The sequence below is a fragment of the Callospermophilus lateralis genome, chromosome 17, assembly GCF_048772815.1.
Source record: "Callospermophilus lateralis isolate mCalLat2 chromosome 17, mCalLat2.hap1, whole genome shotgun sequence".
Classification (NCBI taxonomy): Eukaryota; Metazoa; Chordata; class Mammalia; order Rodentia; family Sciuridae; genus Callospermophilus; species Callospermophilus lateralis.
Window position 1 is genome coordinate 35,929,584 of NC_135321.1, and position 19,257 is coordinate 35,948,840.

At 38.7% G+C, this 19,257-nt stretch overlaps 1 protein-coding gene across 3 annotated transcripts in view; it reads right to left on the reverse strand.

The window, feature by feature from the left end:
• Positions 1-19,257, reverse strand: part of Mapre2 (microtubule associated protein RP/EB family member 2) — a 150,911-nt gene that overhangs the window by 52,436 nt on the left and 79,218 nt on the right. For 2 of the 3 annotated variants that reach the window (XM_076836950.2, XM_076836949.2), the window contains one exon: positions 14,825-14,952. The exons of the other annotated variant lie outside the window; for it this stretch is intronic. In XM_076836950.2, coding sequence (XP_076693065.1) covers positions 14,825-14,945 — 121 coding nt within the window. In that variant the 5' untranslated portion in view covers positions 14,946-14,952. The remainder of the gene's footprint in view (positions 1-14,824; positions 14,953-19,257) is intronic. 3 annotated transcript variants of the gene reach the window in all.

The following is a 19,257-nucleotide window of genomic DNA, read 5'->3' on the forward strand; positions in this document are numbered from 1 at the left end:
TTCAAAAATCCCGAAGTTCAGCTGTTATCACTATAATCCAACAAAAATATAATTAAATAAGTAGGAGCTCCAGGTTGTTTTTCCAGGCATCTTTCACATTCCTGGCACTGAGGAGCAGCTTGACAGCTTCGGTTACACACAGTATTATTTCACTCTGTTAACAGGAACTTAGGACATTGTTTACCTTACCTGCCCCCGAGTCACAAAGGCAAAAATAAAGATCAAGAGTTCAGAAATCTGGTTTCAACTGAGATTCTTCCTTTGGATTCCCAGGGTCCTAAACTGAGCTTCCCACTCCATCCCACGGCTTGAAGTTATGTCAGAAACTTTTCATTTCTATTGCAAATAAGTCCCCAAGACAAGTGGAGTTCCAAATGGTCCCACATAGAGGAAAAGGAGCAATAACCAGCAAGAAGATGTCAACACCCACTGGCAGACAGAGGGGCTTGGGTGAATTGCTGAGAGTGTTAAAAAGCACCCTACCCGTTCCCCTTCAACACGCAGTGGGCTGTCCAGGAACATTCTCCTCTTTCCTTTTACAGAAAATGAATAAGCTAGCAACTATTATTCAGGCAGATGAATTTTTAAGAGTATCAGGAGATAAATTAAAAGGCCTTATCCAATCATGTGATTTGTCTTTCATCTGATTAAAAAAAAAAACAACCTGAGGGCATTTAACTAATTGTATGCTAGAAAACCTTTATAAGAATCTTATATGGCTGCAATAAACTGGTATCAGCATCCTCTGTTTACAGTCTTCCTTCAAGAACCAAAAAGATTTTTAAAAATGTGTTCTTGCCTTTAGATCAGAATTGTATAGAGACTTGCAGAACAACAGTAAAAGACCTGCAGTAACAAACTAATCAGGTATTAAGATCAATGAATTAAAAGTCCACCTCAGAAACATCATGGAAAAACAAAAAATATTTTCCTCTTTTAAAAGGAAATTTCAACGAAGTAAAAACCCAACTGCCAAACAGCCTTTGAATAAGATTAAGGAATTAATATTTTTATTAAAAATAATTTTTAAAGAAAAAACCAGAGATAACAGATAGAAATCTACAATATGCACAAAGAGTTGATATTTTAAGAGGTGTTTGTGAGAATAATTTTCATAGAAATTAATGACTGTAACTCTGCACTGAAAACTAGAACATTGCTAGTAACAGTGAAATGTAACTGGTCTATTTACAGTTGTTTTATTCAGCTAAACTGTAATCACCCTGTAATGTGGTAGTGCTTATACTTGTGTTTTAGTGTTTTCAGAAGAGAGTACAAACTTCAAACCTCATAATAGAGAAAAAGATTCAGACAAGTGAAGGAGTGAAGAAGGGGCAGGACAAGAGTCACCTCTCTGGTTTGAAAGCCTTCTGTCCATTGCTAAGTTTAAGGCATTCAGCTTTACTCCTAGTTCCTACACCACTGATTTCCCTTCGGGTAACATGCTCATCAGATTTTACCTGAACAAGCTAACAGACACTGCCTCCCAGGTTAGATTTGGCTTCTACAGGGGAGTCAAGAAAGAGGAAGTGGGAGGGGCCTTGGAGAAGGGAGGCATGGTGCACAGAACGAAATGTCACTGGCTTCCAGGGAGCCTGATACTGAAACTGGTAGCAAGATGTCCCAGAGGCCAGAGTCCGAGAATAGAGCTAAAATTAGAATTTGGCATTCCAGACAGAGGAGGAAGGGGACAGAAAAAGCCTTTATTACAGATGAAAAACAAGTTAGGTACATGTGAAACTCATTCTGAAGGGTTTCAGGGTTCTTGATAGGGCCACGAGAAAAGAAAGTTCTATAAAGTTGTGACATCAGGAGGCAGTTTCTCTCCGTGTGGTTCTTGTGTATTTTCACATTTGCTTGAATTACGTTTCTACTTTAATGAACAAAGTTTTTCTAAGTACTGAAATACCTGATTGACTAGGTAAAACAGGAAGATTTAAATTAAGAAATTCTTGAGTCTGAAAGGACATGAGAGTCCCTATCTAATTTTTATGATTATAGGTCACCTCAAAGAAATGCTCTCTGTAGTGACAGAGTGGGATGTCACTTTATTAATTAATGAAATAACATCAAATCCTTAACAATATGACTTTACACTTAAAGAATCAAGTCTTAGTTTTGAGAAGCCAGAGAAATAGACATGAAAAAACTAGCAGAAATATAAAACTGTAAACGTTAAACTATGTGGCAGAGACAAATACTAAAGGAGTTAGTTCAGAGAGTTGCCTAAGAAAAATCCAAGAAAGAATAATCGATATTATCAAACAGATAAAGCCAAATCAAACTTTCCTGATTGTTAGGGTCCTCAAGGAGCTTGACCCTAACACTCAAGGCCTAAAACAAGTACTCAGTGAGTCCAAGACGCAGTAAAGCTCTGCAAATTGAAAAGGTGGTGAGGAGGAAGACAGGGTGAAGCAGCATTTGATACGGCCTTCAAAGGAGGCATTCCAAGCAGAGTAGCTAGTGTAAGGTGTATTTGTGCAAGTGGAGGCTGGAAGCAGGGGGGCTGTGGGAGTTGACACTGGGAAGATGGCTGCAGCCATGCTCACTGCTCAAATGCAAAAGCAGCTTAGCTTAATTTGGAACCCATGCTGACTTCTGAGCACCAGTGTCTTTAGAGAAGAGTTTCTACACAATGCCATTTTTAAGCTGCAATTTTCAGGACATAATTATTTTAAGGGCAAATTTAATTAAGGGTAAGAAACCTAAAGCAGAGACACTCTTCCTGTGTTCTTAGGGAATGTCTCCTGACATCATTCTATCAACACTTCTACACACCAGGCTGCTGTATGGACTGAGGTATGGTAGATCCTGGACAGGCTTTTGGTACAGAGGTTAGGAATGGGTCAGCACAAACCTGCAGTCCATTTCTATACAAGGAACCCCTTTTGCAGGTCTCTTCTTTTTTGTGGTAGAGGTCACTGTCCCTGGGACTGGAGCTTCAGGGTTCCTCTCCAGATCTAAGCCGATTCACTGCCCTCCACCCTCAGGCTTGCAGGTGAGGACATCTTACTTTTGCCACTGCTCCCAATCCAGTATACAAGCTGTTATCCATGCCAACAATGTCCCCAAATGCCTCCTTCCCAAGGAGTGGGTCTAGGATCAAAGCAAGTCCAGCAGACAGGGCACAAACCAAAGGAAGCCCCCAACAACTAGAAGAGACCTTGGGAACAGCTACCCCAAAACATTCACACAGACTGTGATACACAACAGAATACTGTTCTGTAATGAGCTGCTTTCTCTATATTTACCAGGCGAATCCCAGAACGCTTTGATTTCTAAGCACAATTCTAGTATGAGAAGGGATTCAAATTAGTATAAGGACCACACAGTATTTGCTTCAGGGATTTAATCATATCACACCGTACAAATGAAAGAAGAATGGAATAATTTAGGAAAAAAGAAAGAGGCGGGAAAGATCTTTTGGTTTTCAAAAAAACAGTGTATTCTAACAGAATTATGTGTAATTTTAAAGTTGATAGACTTGTTTTCATTAAAATTTGGTTCCTTCTATAGTTCTATAAAGTTCTTCCATGAATTGTCATGAAATGTAATCTAGAAAAAATTAAAGTGGAGGATGATCATCCTCCTGGAGAATGTGAAAAGAAACTTTGGGAAATCGTGCTGGCTTCAGTGGCATATTTACATGCTTCTTATTGTCAAATAATTTGGTCATAAAAGCTTAAGTGTGAACACACCCTTGGAAGGGAGGGGACAAATAAAGAGCGGTAACTTGCTATCTGTCAGAATTACATCATGGTTTCAGGATGGGAAAAACCCAATCTGCAGAGTGATGGTGACTCTAAGGTATGCAATTCCAACATGCCCAAACATTTGCCAGAGATTTCTGACACTTCCTTTCTTTTTTCCCCACATAGTATCTACATGTCTGATAAACTATGAATTTAAAAACAGTCCAGAAAAAAAGTAGGTCAGAGTAAATGTTTTCTTTTGAAGATCAACAGAATTTTGGGTTGCTAGCTTGATGATCTTTATTGTATAGAAGTGATATTATTACTAATATTTCAGACAATCCTGAGCACACATGCTCATTAGTGTTACAAACAGTCCAACCCTGATACAGGCTAAATGCCTACTTTTGTCCAGGGGTCTTATTCTACCTTTGCTTTGTACTTGCATAAGCTGAAAAAAGGGAATTTGAATGTTCTGGATAGAGACATCTCAATGAGAATGTTGGGAGTAAAGGAACAGGTTCCAGCTGGGTATGATCTGTGTTGCTTTATGCATACTGCTGGATCCTTAGTTCCTGGTCCTCTGACACATTTCAAGTACCCAGTAAATATCTGCTGATTGCAAGGATAAGTAAAGCAATGTATACAACATAAAAATGGTCCAAATGATGCCTTTATTTAAAATCACCATCTTCCTCTTCTCAGCCTGAATCCTATTCTGCATTAAAAACCTAGTTTGAATAACATCTTGGGTTCAACTTCATAATATTTATTAACCATTCACTAAATCTGCATGGCTATTTGGCCAAAGACCCAAACAAGGCTAAGACAAAGAGCTTTTTCTACACTAAAATAATCTTTCATTTCATTGAATACCAGAATACTTAGAATTTGAAGCACCAGTATTTTTCCTTGGCTGCCTTGAATCCTCATATATAAATTACAGACACCTTACACATGCATTTAACATGCATAAAACGCTGCACCTTCTCTCTGCCCTGATCAAACTTTTTCTACCTAAAATGTCCTTTTTGTTGCCTTTTACACTTTAATAGAAACTTCTTGTTCTTTAAAGCTTAGTCCAATCATCACCTTCTTTCTGATGCTTTTCTTATGCCCAGTACAGAAATGAATCACTATACCAACTATGGGAGCTCAATAGCTGATTGGCTTGCATTCTAATTAGTTCTTGTGGTTGTTGGTGAATAGGTTTTGATGACTGGTACTACGGTTTGGGTCTTGAATGTCCCCCACAGACCCAGATGTTAAAGCTTTAGCCCCCAATGTGGTGTTATTGGGAAATAGAACCTCTGGGTTGGGTCCTCATGGGATGTCCTTAGGTGATTCAGGCATACCTCTGAGGGCAGAACCCTGGCCCATTCCTTGTCCTCTTTTCTTTGGTTTCTTGGCCATGAATTGAACAGTTTTGTTCTACCACATGCCCCTATTAGGATGTGCTGCCTTGCCACAGGCCAAAAGAAACGGAGTCAACTGATCATGGACTGGGAACCTCTAACACTGTGAGCCAAAATGAACCTTTCCTCTTTATGTATTATCTCAGGTATTTTGTTATAGCGACAGAAAGCTAACTAACATAACTAGAGATGGTGCCCAACTCATCTTTCCACTGTGCTACCAGTGTCTGCTAGTATAACCACTGGCATTTCTAGAAGATTTAAACATGGTACCCTGAAGCTATGGAAATGACAGGATAGAAATGGATGAGAAATGGCAGGCTGGGCTTGTGGCTCAGTGGTAGAGCACTTGCCTAGCATGTGTGAGGCAGTGGGTTCGATTCTCAGTACTGCATATAAACAAATTAAATAAAGGTCCATTGACAACTAAAAATATTTAAAAAAAAGAAATGGATGAAAAATGGGTGACTCTCTTAGATGTAGCATCAGCACATCCTTTATATATAAGACTAAGAAAACATCAACTTTTCATATTAAAGAAGGGCCTGGAGAAGCTAGTGAAGCCTTTTAATATAGCTACTGAATTCAAGTTTCCTGAAGTGAATTAAATACATGGAAAACAAATAATACCTTGATGAATAAATCCTCTGGGGTTCAATCTTGTACCAAAATTATTCTAGAACATGTTCTATTTTCCTAAATAGCACAGAAAGGAGGAAATATGAATGTGAAATCCTCTTAAATTTGTTAGAGCAAGCCTGGGTTTAGCATAAGGACCTCACTCCTGGGGTACAAGTGGTAGATCATATATTGATGTGCATGTGTGGATCTCCAGGAGAACATGCATTCTCCTGATTATTCTTCGTGGCAAGAAATAATTCTGAGAGATGACAAGTTCTTCTGAGGTGAGTGGTGAAGTCCCAGAGCCACCTCATCTTGTTTAGAGGAAAAGGGGTTGGAGTTAGAGCAGGAGCAGGAGCCAGGAGAGTAGGCAGAGAGAAAGGGTGGCTCTTTTCTCACTGTACTCATGGTGGGTGGAACAAGGAGGATTTTTGTAAGACTAGAAACAAACACCTATGTATTTCTACTAGTGTGTGTTTTCCTTTGGTAAGCAAGTTCTTCTTGATAGTTCTTAGTCACCTTCGTCACTGTCACCAAAATACATGACATAAATAACTTAAAGGAGGAGAGGTTTATTTTGGCTCACAGCTTCAGAGGTTTCAGTCCATGGAGTGCTGGCTCCATAGCTTTGGGCCCGAGGTGAGGCAACATCATGGCAGAAGGGTGTACAAGAGGGAAAGCTGCCCAGCTCATGGCAGCAGGGAAAAAGCAGTGGGGTAAGGGTAGGGACCAGATACAGCCCCCAGGGGCATGGCCCCTGAAACCCACTTCCTCTAACCACATCCCCATCTGCCTATGGTTTGCACCACTTCCCAGGAGTCCTTCAAATTATTAATCCATTAATCCACTGATGAGGTTAAAGCTTTCATCCATTTCCTAAAAGCTCTATGAACATTGCTGTCCTGAAGACCAAGCCTTGGAGACATGAGTCTTTAAGGGACACTTCATATCCAAACTAGAATCCTGGTTTTGGTAATACCAGGATTAAGACAAGACCTTGTCATTAGAAGAATTACCATTAGTATGTGAAGAATGGGGGCAAGGACTTCTCTATTTCTTCTATTTTATTGGACTCCTGATAAATGGATTTAGAACAATAAGAAATGCACCCATGTGGGCACACACAGTGAGCCCTCTACCCCAAGCATGCCCCCATACACGGACCTGAGAGCACAGGTTGAACTCCAAGGCCAGAGGCTGAGAACACTTGGCCTCCGGGAGCTCTTGCCCTCATACGTAAAATAGGAACAAATCATTCCTATTCTTCTTCCTTATATGGTTGTTTTAAGAATTAAAAGAACCAACACATATAAAGAGCACAATGAAAGTGGTTGGTGGAGAGAAAGAAATAAAAACTGAGGTTTTATGACATCATCATGCCCCTAAAGTGTAAAGGAATGTACTGTGTTATGTGCCTGGTTAGAATAATCAGAGCTATAAAAACAAGTGGGTTTGGGTTTGGGTTTTTGGACTGTTTCAGATGAAATGTGAAATCTCCAAAATGTATGTTTTAGATTCAAGAGACAAAGACCCAAAGAAAAAAATGAGGTCCTTAGCTTCCCTAGCAAAGGAAGAGTAGGAACACATTCCTAAGATCCTTGTTTATCTGTTGAAAACATTTGAAGGTTTTTCCAGTTCTTAAGTCTTTCCTCAGACAAACATATGAGGTGTTTAAGTCATCATAAATTCATTTATAAAAGGAAGTGACTATTTTCCCCCAAATTTACACTCTTCCTGTGAAAGACTTTAGATGTTTTGAACTGAAAGGGAGGAAAGGGAAAGAAAAATTAGCAATATGAATTCAAAATAATGTTTTGTAACGAACATATCCATCATGTGAAGTAACTGACATCTTGAGAAAAATTAAAATAACTTTCAATATGTTAGAACATATATTTTTTTTTTCTTGCTGAGAAACTAGTTTTTATAGATCTCGGATAATGATTTCAAAATAAGCATGCCATCATGTGCTTTAAAAGTAAGCATCTTATAAAACAGAGATGAAATCAGAAGAGAAGGAGCTCTAACTGTATCTGTAATTAGAATTGAGTTACAGATGAGTCTTAAACCTTAGAAGCATGGAAGGTCCCTGGAGCCTGGAGTCAGAGCTGCAGGTTCTGAAGTTAAGGAGTCTATTCTGGGGCTGCTGAGGTTCAGATACTCGCATCATTGAACCCTCCTCATCTGAACTGCACCCCCACCCCATTCTTTTGATGATCCATCCCAAACTTCAACAGTTCTCATCTCTAAACTCACAATTACATCCATTCATGTTTAGGGGCAGGAGAAATACAAGGGACTTACTATGGCAGATAGAGCATAGAGTTTGTGAACTAGCAACATGATACATTCAAAAGCCCCCAGGTTATCTATGTCCTCTGGGAATTTTCCCAGATAAGGGAAAGTAATAAGAGATGAAAATACAGGATACATTTCTAAAATTATTAATTTTTATAATTTTATTAAGAATACACAAAGGCAACGACATTTTATGGCCTCATAATGTTACCCATTTGCTTTGTTCTTGTTAACTATATTAAGTCCATTATGATTATGAGTTCTTGATTTTGGGAGGGGAGGGGAAGGGGGGATAGGAAGGACAGCAGAATAAAATAGACACCAGTATTGCTGTATGTATGTATGTGACTATATGACCAATATGATTCTGCAACCTGTACACTCAGAAAAATGAGAAATTATAACCCATTTGATTCAAATGTATGATATGTCATGATCATTGTACTGATGTCAAGTGTTACTATTTAAAACAACAACATCAAAAAAGTATATATACTGCCAACTTTTAACAAAATCATTACATTCCAGGTGATCTATTTTCCCTACCCTGTTTTGCTTCCCTAGCCTGTTTTTTTCAAAAAAAATAAAATAAAATAATAATTTCCCCTCATTTATGGTATTTATTGCACCACTGGAGAACCCCTGCAGAAACTGGGAGAACAGGATTTGGGTTGTAGCTGTAAGTCTGTTCCTAAATGCTAATGCAGTCACAGGACACTTACCCAGTTAAGAGACCCCAGCAGTTAACAGAATTTAAAATATCTGTTGCATTCCTCTCAAAGAAGTTAGCAGTTCTATGGTTTCCTGAGAATATCCCACATGTATGCATAGTTGCTTCAAATAAGTAGAATAAAATCAATTTTCACATACTACTCTGCTGAGATCATCAGGAAAACCTTTTCACTTAGAAAAGACAACTTCGTATTATCTAAGGGCTGTATCTACAAAAACAAATGCCTCAGTTACCGACTAGAGTCCCCATGTCTGAAGACAAAGGCTACACTAACTTGTGTCTATCAGTAGAAGAAACTCAAGACCCAACACGTTTTCTTTACATACTTGCTATCTCCAGCGGAAGAAGAGCATTTCTGAGATGGCTCCTGAATGCTGGCACTCTGTCATCCAGGAGCACCTAGCCACTCCCAAGAATCTGAATGAAAGTCCTTTTTCACTGACCCCTGTTCCCCACTTCCCTTCACTTATTTCCTCCTTTGAGTTCTGTGAAGGCTTCCAGGACAATGGCCACATCTTACTTATCACCTGGTCCCCAAGGCCTACCCCGAGGAAGGGCTTGAAACATGTTTGTTATTAGAGCTGAACACAATAATGAGTGAAGGCGTGTGTGACTGTTTGCAAAGTTGGATCATCCATGTGTGGAAGACACAATGTGTGGGCCAGTCTGGTCAGTGAAGGTGAATGTGTACACTTTCCCCTAGTATGGTGTGTAGCATTACATAAGGTAGTAAATAGAAAATCCCAATAAAAACTCCAATTCATGTTTATCTTCAGTATCCAAGTGTCAATATACATGTAAATATATAAATTCATAAGGAAAATTACCCTTAGTCACCTACATTCTGCTCAAAAAATTACCTGCCTTCAGCCAGTGCACCTGAGGACACCTGAATATGCTGCCCACTGCAGCGCATGGAACCGAGGCAGGACCCTCCTGCCATAACCAGACTCACTTTTGGCCCTCTTCTTTTCCAATTACTTGGTCTGCTGAGACTAAGGAAACCGATTTCAAAATTAGCTTAATTCAAATAAAATCAGGGAGAAAAGTTGTCAGCAAAAAAAACAAAACAAAACAAAACAAAAACCTTCTACATAGTATCTCTAAGTCTGAATAACTCCCTAGTGCCATTACCTCTCTATCAACAGTAACATAATTTGAGAAGGCTTAACTTTCTTATAGAAAAATCACCATCTATGGTTTTATAAAGCTGAGTAAACTCTTAGGCTTAAAGACATGGACCGAATTCCTTAGTTGGTTTCAATATGAGAGACCCAGCAGGAGCAGCTCTACTAAATTTAGCCTCTGAGCTGATTTCATCACTAACCTGTTCTCCTGACAGAGGTCTCTGCAGACAGAACAGAGGAGGCACAGGGGACACCATGCTAGGCTGGGATCAACCTATTTAACAGGCACACATCTATAGCCAAAAATGGACACAAAAGAATACTCTGCTGGGCTCAGCAATGACTGCTAACAGGACAAAACCCAGAGAACCATGTTCCCAAGGTCATAGCATGCCTGATGGCCACACCTGTGCGAACCCCAGTGTGTGGTGGCTCTGTAAATCCTAGCCGCTTCCACAGCGCCATCACACATATCTAGAACCACAAATGTCACTCTATCATCAGCTAGATTCAGAAACTTTCCTGGAGAAGAAAATACCAGAAACTTGGTCTAAGACAAAGCTTGAACCAATCTGGAGAAGCACAAATTGAAACCAAATCAAAAATCAAATCTTGATATCCCCCCCCCCCCGCCTCTCTCTCTCTCTCAGGGCAGAGTGTCAGAACTAGAGATGCCCAAAGAAATATGTAACATTTCAGCACTTGCTTTTAGTTGTTTTCTTATCCTGTGAGGAAGGGAAGATACACAGAAAGAGAAGGGCAGCTTGGGAGAGCTGGCTTTGCTACCTAAAGACGGCCTAGGGGAGAGGATACAGACACAGAAAAATGGGTGTCAGTAAGAAGTTTCAAAGGTGGCTTGGTATTTGAGGGCAGGGGTGAGGAAAGGGAAAGACGTCCTTCCTTCCATCCCATCAGGCTACTGTCTCCATTTCTTTTGCATCTTCTGCTCCATATTGCCCACTATCTTTTCTATCATCTACAATCAGGGTTTTCAAGTTGCTAAAGCTGTTTTTAGGACTTTTAGCACCATACTGTGCATTCACCCTGTTTACTATGTCCTAAAACATCTCTTAAACTGGTTTGAGCTGGGACTTAAAAAAAAAAATCTGTGTCCCCATCCCCCACAAGCCCTATAAATTTTATTAAGCAATTGAATGCAAATAATGTGGTTCTATCCTCCATTTCATGATGGGAATCCACAATGATTTGTATATAACTGATATGTATAAATCCACTGATATTCTAAATTCCATTTATACAGTCATGTTTTTACTCTAAATTTAATGGATCCTTTTCGTGGGAAATAAATGCAGACCAAATATGCATGTAATACAACCAAGATTTAACGTTCAAAGAAAATGTTCATAAGGGTATATCTTTGGAATAAAATAACAGAAGAGTGAGTTATTTTCCTTGTTTTGTAAACTTATGATAATATGTTTCTAAGTGTTCTACCTTGTTACACCATCTTTCCTTTAAAGAGTTTTTAAAAATGCTTATCTGGAAACAAATGATAATTATATAAAGGCAGAAAATTCTGAAAACAATACAACTCAATGTAAGCCAGTATTTTCCAGCTCTTTATGAACAGAAGAAAAGCTGATGATAATTTAATATTGAGCTGGAAGAAAAATCTCTTAACTGGAAATGGGGAAAAAAAAATAAGTGGGGAGATGGGAATAGTACAATGCAACAGCAGCCGAAAGGGATCAGCTATCATTGGAGCATAAATCTTTAGGAAAGGGTATGAAATGATGTTGAATAAGGAAAAAAAAATCAGTTTACATATGTGAAGGAATTTTGTGAATGTGTTTCCAAAGCATACTATTAAAATAAAATCCTATATAGTAAGTTAAAAGGAATTAAAATAAACTGAAGAAAAAAATGTTGCCCCCCCCCCAAAAAAATTGACTATTCATAAGTAAGATAAGAATACATCACTTAGGCCAACAATATATGAATTTGTTCTTAGTTTTAGAGCACTGCCTTGAATGTCTTCCAGAACAACAAAGGATATAAATAGTAAATTCATAAATAAATAAATAGAATAATAGCTTCCTCCTGTTAAATGCCATTGCTGAAGACAAAAGTCACAGATTAAATAATAAATAAGGGAACTGTGCCAGGTAACTTTTAGATAATTTAACTTCACTTTTAGTTTGGGGTTTCTCAAAAATGTATTGCAAGCTCTTGGCTGCAGACAAAAGTCCTTGGGTTGCTCTTGAAAATGCAAGTTTCTAGGCTTCATGCCTAAGGAAGAGGTACTGACTTAGAAGGTCAAGAGTCCCCAAAATCCACATTTTCAGCAGCTCCCCAGAAGACCACATGTGCGTTGGGTCCACAGTTTATATTTTGAGAAAACCACTGCCTGAAATAAAAAACCTGTCTCTTTGTTCTGGAGATGAACATGCCTGTTCATCTGTTTACATTTCTTATGGTAAGAAACATGTTCCAGAGTAGAAAAGAAGATTTAAATCTGTTTCTCTGAACCATTAGCCTTGTAACTTTAGGTAGCTGGCGGGTCATCTCAAAGGAAATTCGAACTGTTCAACAATGATCAAAATGGCGTCCTCGGGTTTTCATCAAGCCACACTGGAGAGCAGCAATGCAGCTGCAAAAGGGTGACAAACTTCTGCCAACGCTCTGAGATAACTGTGTAAGAATCTTGCACCCATGCATGCTTTTTGAAATTCTTTTAAATTTGCTATCTGGGAAGTTTTAAAGATCTACAAAGATTATGTATATTTCTCACAATCATTTACTACAGTATCTGAAAAAAAACTTATTTCTTCTCATTTCATTTGCTACTAATGAACTCTTTATCAGAAGCTCCTTATGGGTTCCTTTAACATTTAAGGCCCATGAGTAGAAATTTTCTAATTCTTTTCCTTATTCCCTTCCTTCTCATGTCTCTTTAGCCAAACCCATTCTCCTTATCCACATGTATACACACCCACCTTTGTGGGTAGGATACACATTTTTGTCTTTGCTTCTTGGTGTTGCAAATTGCTTTTCATTCACTCTAGACTGAGCATTGCGGAGGGAATGCTACATGTCAGGCACTGCAGAGAAATGAACACCTTCACAAATAATTGCAATATAAAAGTGGCATGGGCTATTACCCACTGCAGCAGCTGGACCTGAGGCAGGAACCCTCCTGCCATTATGGACTCCCTCTTTACCCTCTTCTTCTCTAATTACTTAGTATATCATCCTAAGTCTGCTTTTTCTCTAGCTTGTTTTGAATGGCAAAGAACTGGTTAGTTAGTCCCTACTCCTAACCTCATAAGTCATAAGGCTTCATATTTGAGGTGTAGGCAGATAGGTGGGTGAGGCAATCCCTAGGATCTAGCCAACCTCACTGCCTGCTGGATGGGATAATGATCAAGAGGAAGAGATGTCAAGAGTACTGAAAGTTAGTCCTCTAGTGTATTCTGATCAAATCCAGACTTGGAAAGGGAGAGTACAAAAACTGGTGGGTGGTGGACTCAGATATCATCTGAAAGTGGCTACTGAAGGCTTTCCAAATTCTGATTACACTGCATGAAATCTTTTTTTAAAACATGATCCACTGGGAAAGAGGAGAATGTCCAATACCAGTGCATCAGCTAAAACTGATGACTCTTGGTTATCTAATCTGTCTCATGGAATTTCACACATTTCACTTTAATTTACAACAGGATTCCACTGATTGAAACTATATCTTGAAAAAAAATTTTTTTTCAAACAAGTTTAACTCAGTTAATTCCTTGTAGACTGACTTGGTATCAGGCATAAGGGATGTCGGAGACAGGCCTGTCCTCAAGAACTCCCTTGACTGAGCAGGAGTTAGATGTTATAACACAGTTAGATGTTATAACACAGCAAGTGTTATTCTGGAGGGGTGGGCACAATGCTTCAGGAACACAGTGGAGCCTGGCATTGCTTCTCAGAGTGGGTGGCAGGTGAGCTGGACTTTAAAGTGTGAACAAGGTTTTATCACAAACAAAAAGGAGGTGAAAAGACCTTCTTAACAAAGGGAGTATGGAAAAAAGTCCTGGATAGCAAAGGGAAGGAGTCTTTAGGAAACAGTGTTTTGTGACACAGTGTTTTGCAAGGAAGATGTGATAGATGAAATTAAGAAGATGGGTACGTCACAGCCAGAAGGGAAAGGATTTTATCAGTGATGTGAAGTCTGAATTTTACCCTGTGGGAAGGGCAGTGTGGAGCCCTGAAGATTTTTAAGGTTGGTTGTTGCAAAACTCACTCTGTTTGAAGCAGTAAATGTGGTAGCAGGCAGAAGATGAAGAAGAGGCTAGAAGACTATTATGGTTTGGATACAAGGTGTCCCCCAAAAGCTTCTGTGTTAATTCAAGAATGCTAGGAGGTAAAATGACTGGACTGTGAAAGTTGTAACCTAATCAGTCCATCCTGGTTGAAGGGACAGGGTGGTAATTGTAGGCGGGTAGGGCACGGCTGAAGGAAGTACACGAAGGGGCACCCTTGGAAGGCTTGTTCTTCCCTGCGTCCCCTTTCCCCTTCTCTCCCTCTGCTTCCAGGCTGATGAACAGTGAGCAGCCTTCCTCCACCATGCCCTTCCACTTCCCTTGGGCCCAGAGCAATAGACTTGGCTGACTATACACAGATACCTCTGAAATAGTGATCTCCAAAGAACATTCCTTGCTCTAAGTTGTTCTTGACAGGCATGTAGGTCACAGAAATGCAAGCTGTTATAGAGACCAAGCTAGAGACTACTCATGACACTCAGCAGGGTAGTTCTATGCTTTTAGATGCTGATAAATATTTTTCTCCCATATGTTCTTTAGCTATACCTGAGTTTCCTCCCTTTAGTAGATATAGATATTTCTTCTACTCCAAATGTATCATGTTTGGTTCATAAAATCACATTCCACAAGACAGTAAACATTTAAGGCAAATAATTAAAAGATGTTCTCTTACCTGAACAAAGCTGCTCCACTTTTGTGTAGTTTAAAGATACTATGTCGTTAACCCATGCAATGATGTCATGTCTGCTCATAGTCTCTTGGGTTATCGAGGTAGAATACACATTGACTGCCATTCCCCAACTAGGAATAAACAAACAAAAACTAGTTTATTTACCTAGAAGAAAAAAATTAAGTGAGAAACATAAAAGACACTTAGCTATTCAGGAAGAGGATCCTTCCTGAATCCTTTAGTGGAGCTTTAGGGGATGTAAAAGTCCTGCTTTGGTTAAGCCCTTTAGCTTTGCTTTCTCTCCCTCCAGTTAACATATATGCCATATTAGGATTACAGTTCACATTTTTTTCATGCAATATTGTTGTACATCTTCCCCAACTACGCATAAAAGGTCTTCAGGATCTGAGATTCTTAACTAAGAGCACAATCTGAAATTTCACTTTTGATCTTAAGTCTATGTGTAATCACTAAGAAGTTATAAGGTCTATAGTAGTGTATAGCAAAGTAATCTTTTAGTTGAATATATTTCATAGTATTTTCACTACAAGTACTTGCAAATGTTAAGTGTCTCAGAATTTGCCCATTCTAACAAATGTATAGTGGCAAAGTATTTTTAATATTTAAACCTGGATGCAACTTTGAAGTTTCATTAATTTTGTAGAATATATGTGTGTGCATATATATTATATGTGTGTGTACATAAATATACATATATATGACACATATACATTAACTTTTATTTTGAAAATTTCAAATATGCACAAAAGAAAAAATAGAAAAACAAACTAGTTGTATCTATTTCTTGGCTTCAACAATCATCAATACTTGACCAATCTTGTTTCATTTATGATCCCATTAACTCCCCTCTGACAATCCCACCCCTGACTGCTCAAGCCAAATTATTCTGGAATGATTGCCAAGCATATCACTTCACTTGTAAATATTTCAGTGTGTGAATCTAAAAGACAAGGACATTAAAAATACCAAACCTCTATAGTATTATCACACCTAAAATTAAAATAATTATTTAATACAATCAAACAAGCATTACAATTTTGTTTCTGTTTGTTTGGATGTGGATTCAAACAAAGTTCAACTCTGTTATTCTGTGATACATTTTTTAAAAATTTCTTTTATCTATAGGTTCTTCTTTAGTCTTTCCTTGGAACGCTTTTTATGTTGAAGAAACTGGGTTGTTTGGTAGTTTCCAAATCGGGACTTCACTCACTGCATACCACTAGTGTGCTTTAACACGCTACTTGACAGGTTCTTCTGTCCTCTGCATTCCTATAAACTGCTGACATGATCTAGAGACTTGATCTGACTCAAGCTCTAGTGCTTCATGCAGAGTCTGAACTTCCATTAGGAGGCACACAACATCTGACTTTCTGTTATACTGTGAGCCATTAGCATTTGTCTCAATCCAATGGTTCATTAGAAACTTCAAAGTGATAATATTAAATTCATTCTTGATTTGTTAGCTAGAATAATTCTATAAAGAGAAATTTCCCTCTTAGGTACCCTGAGGTTCAGATTATATAGGAAAGAAGAGTAGACACCGTCTCTTTATTTGCCAGTTCTCAAAACACTGAGGTAGTCCCTAATACTCTCCAAACATGGGTAATGAGGTTTTAATGTTTTGAAGTATAATTAAGAAATTATGATTGAAAATTATTTGATATGTTTTAGTCCATTTATATCTTTATTGATATAGGGTTACAAGAGCATATTCAGGTTGGCTTTTAAGTTCTTTTGACAAGATCCTAGGAGTCTTTGATAACTTCCTTGCTTTCTGGTATGACAAGATTTTGCAGAATGAACTTGTATCTTTCCTGCCTCAGTTTGAACCAGTCATTTGTCCAAGGGCTCTGTTTCCTTTCAGCGGCAAATAGTATTTAGAGACATAAGTAATATTTTTAATCATGACTAGAAAGGAAATCAGTATCTATAGACTAAGTTTTACATACAAAAAATCATTATATTTATAAAACAGGTGTGCTTGGAGTTATTTACTCTCATTAAAGCAAAAGTGCTAAATGAAGATTTCATTATAAACACGTAGGAAAACAAATAAGCATCCATCTACCCATCCTCAGGAGCATCCTTATCTATAAATTCTCTTTTCCTGAAAACCTGAAAAATTTCATAGCACTGGAATCACAGATAATGTGATTCTATAAGTACTGCTTTTCCATACCATTATTAAAGGTGTTAAAATATTTTGGGTTAATAATGTCTACCATTTTCCTAAGTCTATCATTTATTAAATAAAACCATTTGCTTTTGAAAATCCAATCAATTTTTTTATCATCTATATAAATTATGTAAAACCTTAGGAGAAATAATTCAAAACAAAATATTTTGGATTATTTGATGTCGTTTTCATCTACAGCATAACTGTTGGCAGTTGATGTACTTTTCTAATCTCTTCTTCGTTGTGCAGTAATGAGAACCTTTTGCACTTCCAGGCAATGTTCTGATGGAGGGTGAGATGTCAAGGCCGAGAATTACGTTAGATGGCACCAAACCAAATTGAGCTTGAAACAGATCCCCTTTGAAATTTAAGGCTCCAAATTGCTTTAACTTCTGAACCTCCTCATACTGAGAGTGAAGGCTGAGGGCCCCCTGACCCTGAAGAGCTCTAGGGAACTGAGAATGGGCCATGCTTCAGATTGACACAGCCAAGCTGCATCCACCAATGCATATTTCCTGCTTTTCTGTGCCACTGTGCCCATCTCTTTATAAGAGCTTTCTTCGCACTCCAGTCCCTAAAGATGAACATTTGAGGGGGGAAAAAAAAGTATCTTCTCTCTTCCTCAAAGCTGGCTTTGAGTGAAACCTGTTCTGCCAGCCAACCTGCCCCCTGAGCTTCGCTGGAGCTGATGTGAAGTTTTCCCTACCAAGCTTCAAGAAGAAAATGTTTGCTCATAATGATTTAAAAACAGAACTAAACTCAGATCCATTTTAGAAAGACAATCTATATTCAAGTAAAACGTTCTGTGGCTACAAAGGGGAAGAAAAATAACCAATAAAAGGACAGGTGGAAGAGTTATGGGAATGTTTAAAACTCCATGAGAGCAAGGAAGAAAGAAGTCAATGGCTGAAGTATGTCCATGAATCACCTGTTCCTCCAGGTCTTATTGATAACATTCACCTAAGGACAATTGTCCTTTCATAAAGGCACATAAGGGCACTGTATATCTTCAAGGAGCTCATTAAGAAAAGCTGGCAAACAAGGAAAACAGCTCTGGATTTGTGCTTCAGAACTCAGGTCAGTAAGTCACCAGAACTGCCACTCTAACCTCCACCACTGCCTGCTCCAGTCAACAGATGCAGTTCCTGCGAAACCCACACTGGGGACCGCCATGTGTAGGGACTTGCAGGAAAAACCAGGTTAAAAGGTAGAACAAGAGAAGGGTAAGCCAGTGAAAGCCAGGAGTATTAACAAGTACTAACATTTCCTAAATCAAAACACTGGCAACACAATAAACAGACTTTGTACCTTCTTCAAATTAATAGTTATGAGGTCAATATAGTTAATTCCTATTCACCACCCATGCTGATTAGAATATTCTAATAATCCATCTTCTCGGAGTTTCAACATGATACGTCTACATTCATTTGATTTTGGGGCTGTTTTGCTAGCCTCCCATCCAAACATGCCAGGCCTAATGATTTGAGGCCTCTGGATCTGAAGCCCTCTCCACAGAAGGGGAAGGGCCCTTCTGAACCTCCAACAAGTCAGGTGGCAGCCAAAGAGTAAAGAGAATCTTGTCCCTGGCCTGCCACATGTCCCTGCTCCTTGCAATTCCTCCAGCCCTCTCTTTTTATGCAGGTACAATTTTCAGTATATTCAAGCTTAAATTATCAGGTGACTAAAAAGCTCGAGGAAGTTAACTTATACTTTTCCAAACTCAGGCAAGGGAGAATAAATACAGCACTAGCCTTCCATGAACACACTCTACAATCCTAAGAGTTCAGTATAATTTCTTGGGTCTTAATCTGTATGGCAAAATAAAGATAACAGCACCTCTCCATGCCTACTTTGCAGAAACACTGTGTGGATAACACAAGGAATTTTCACATCACAGTATAGATATAGAATTCCTTGCCTTTTTTTTTGGCAGTACTGGAAATCCAACCTAGGTTCTCACATATACCAAGCAAGCACTCTAGTACTGAGTTATATCCCCATTCCTTTTATTTTTTATCAAGACAACCTCCTGCTAAATTGCCCAGAATAGCCTTGAACTTGGGATTTTCCTGCCTCAGCCTCAGGAGTAGTGGCTGGGATTCTAGGCATGTACCACTGTGCTCAGCCCCCATGCTCCCATTTTGATCTTTGAAAGAATCCTGGGAGGAAAGCAGGACAGGAATTATATTCTTCCCTTACAAATAAGGATGCTGAGTTTGACCTAAAAGGTCATATAATC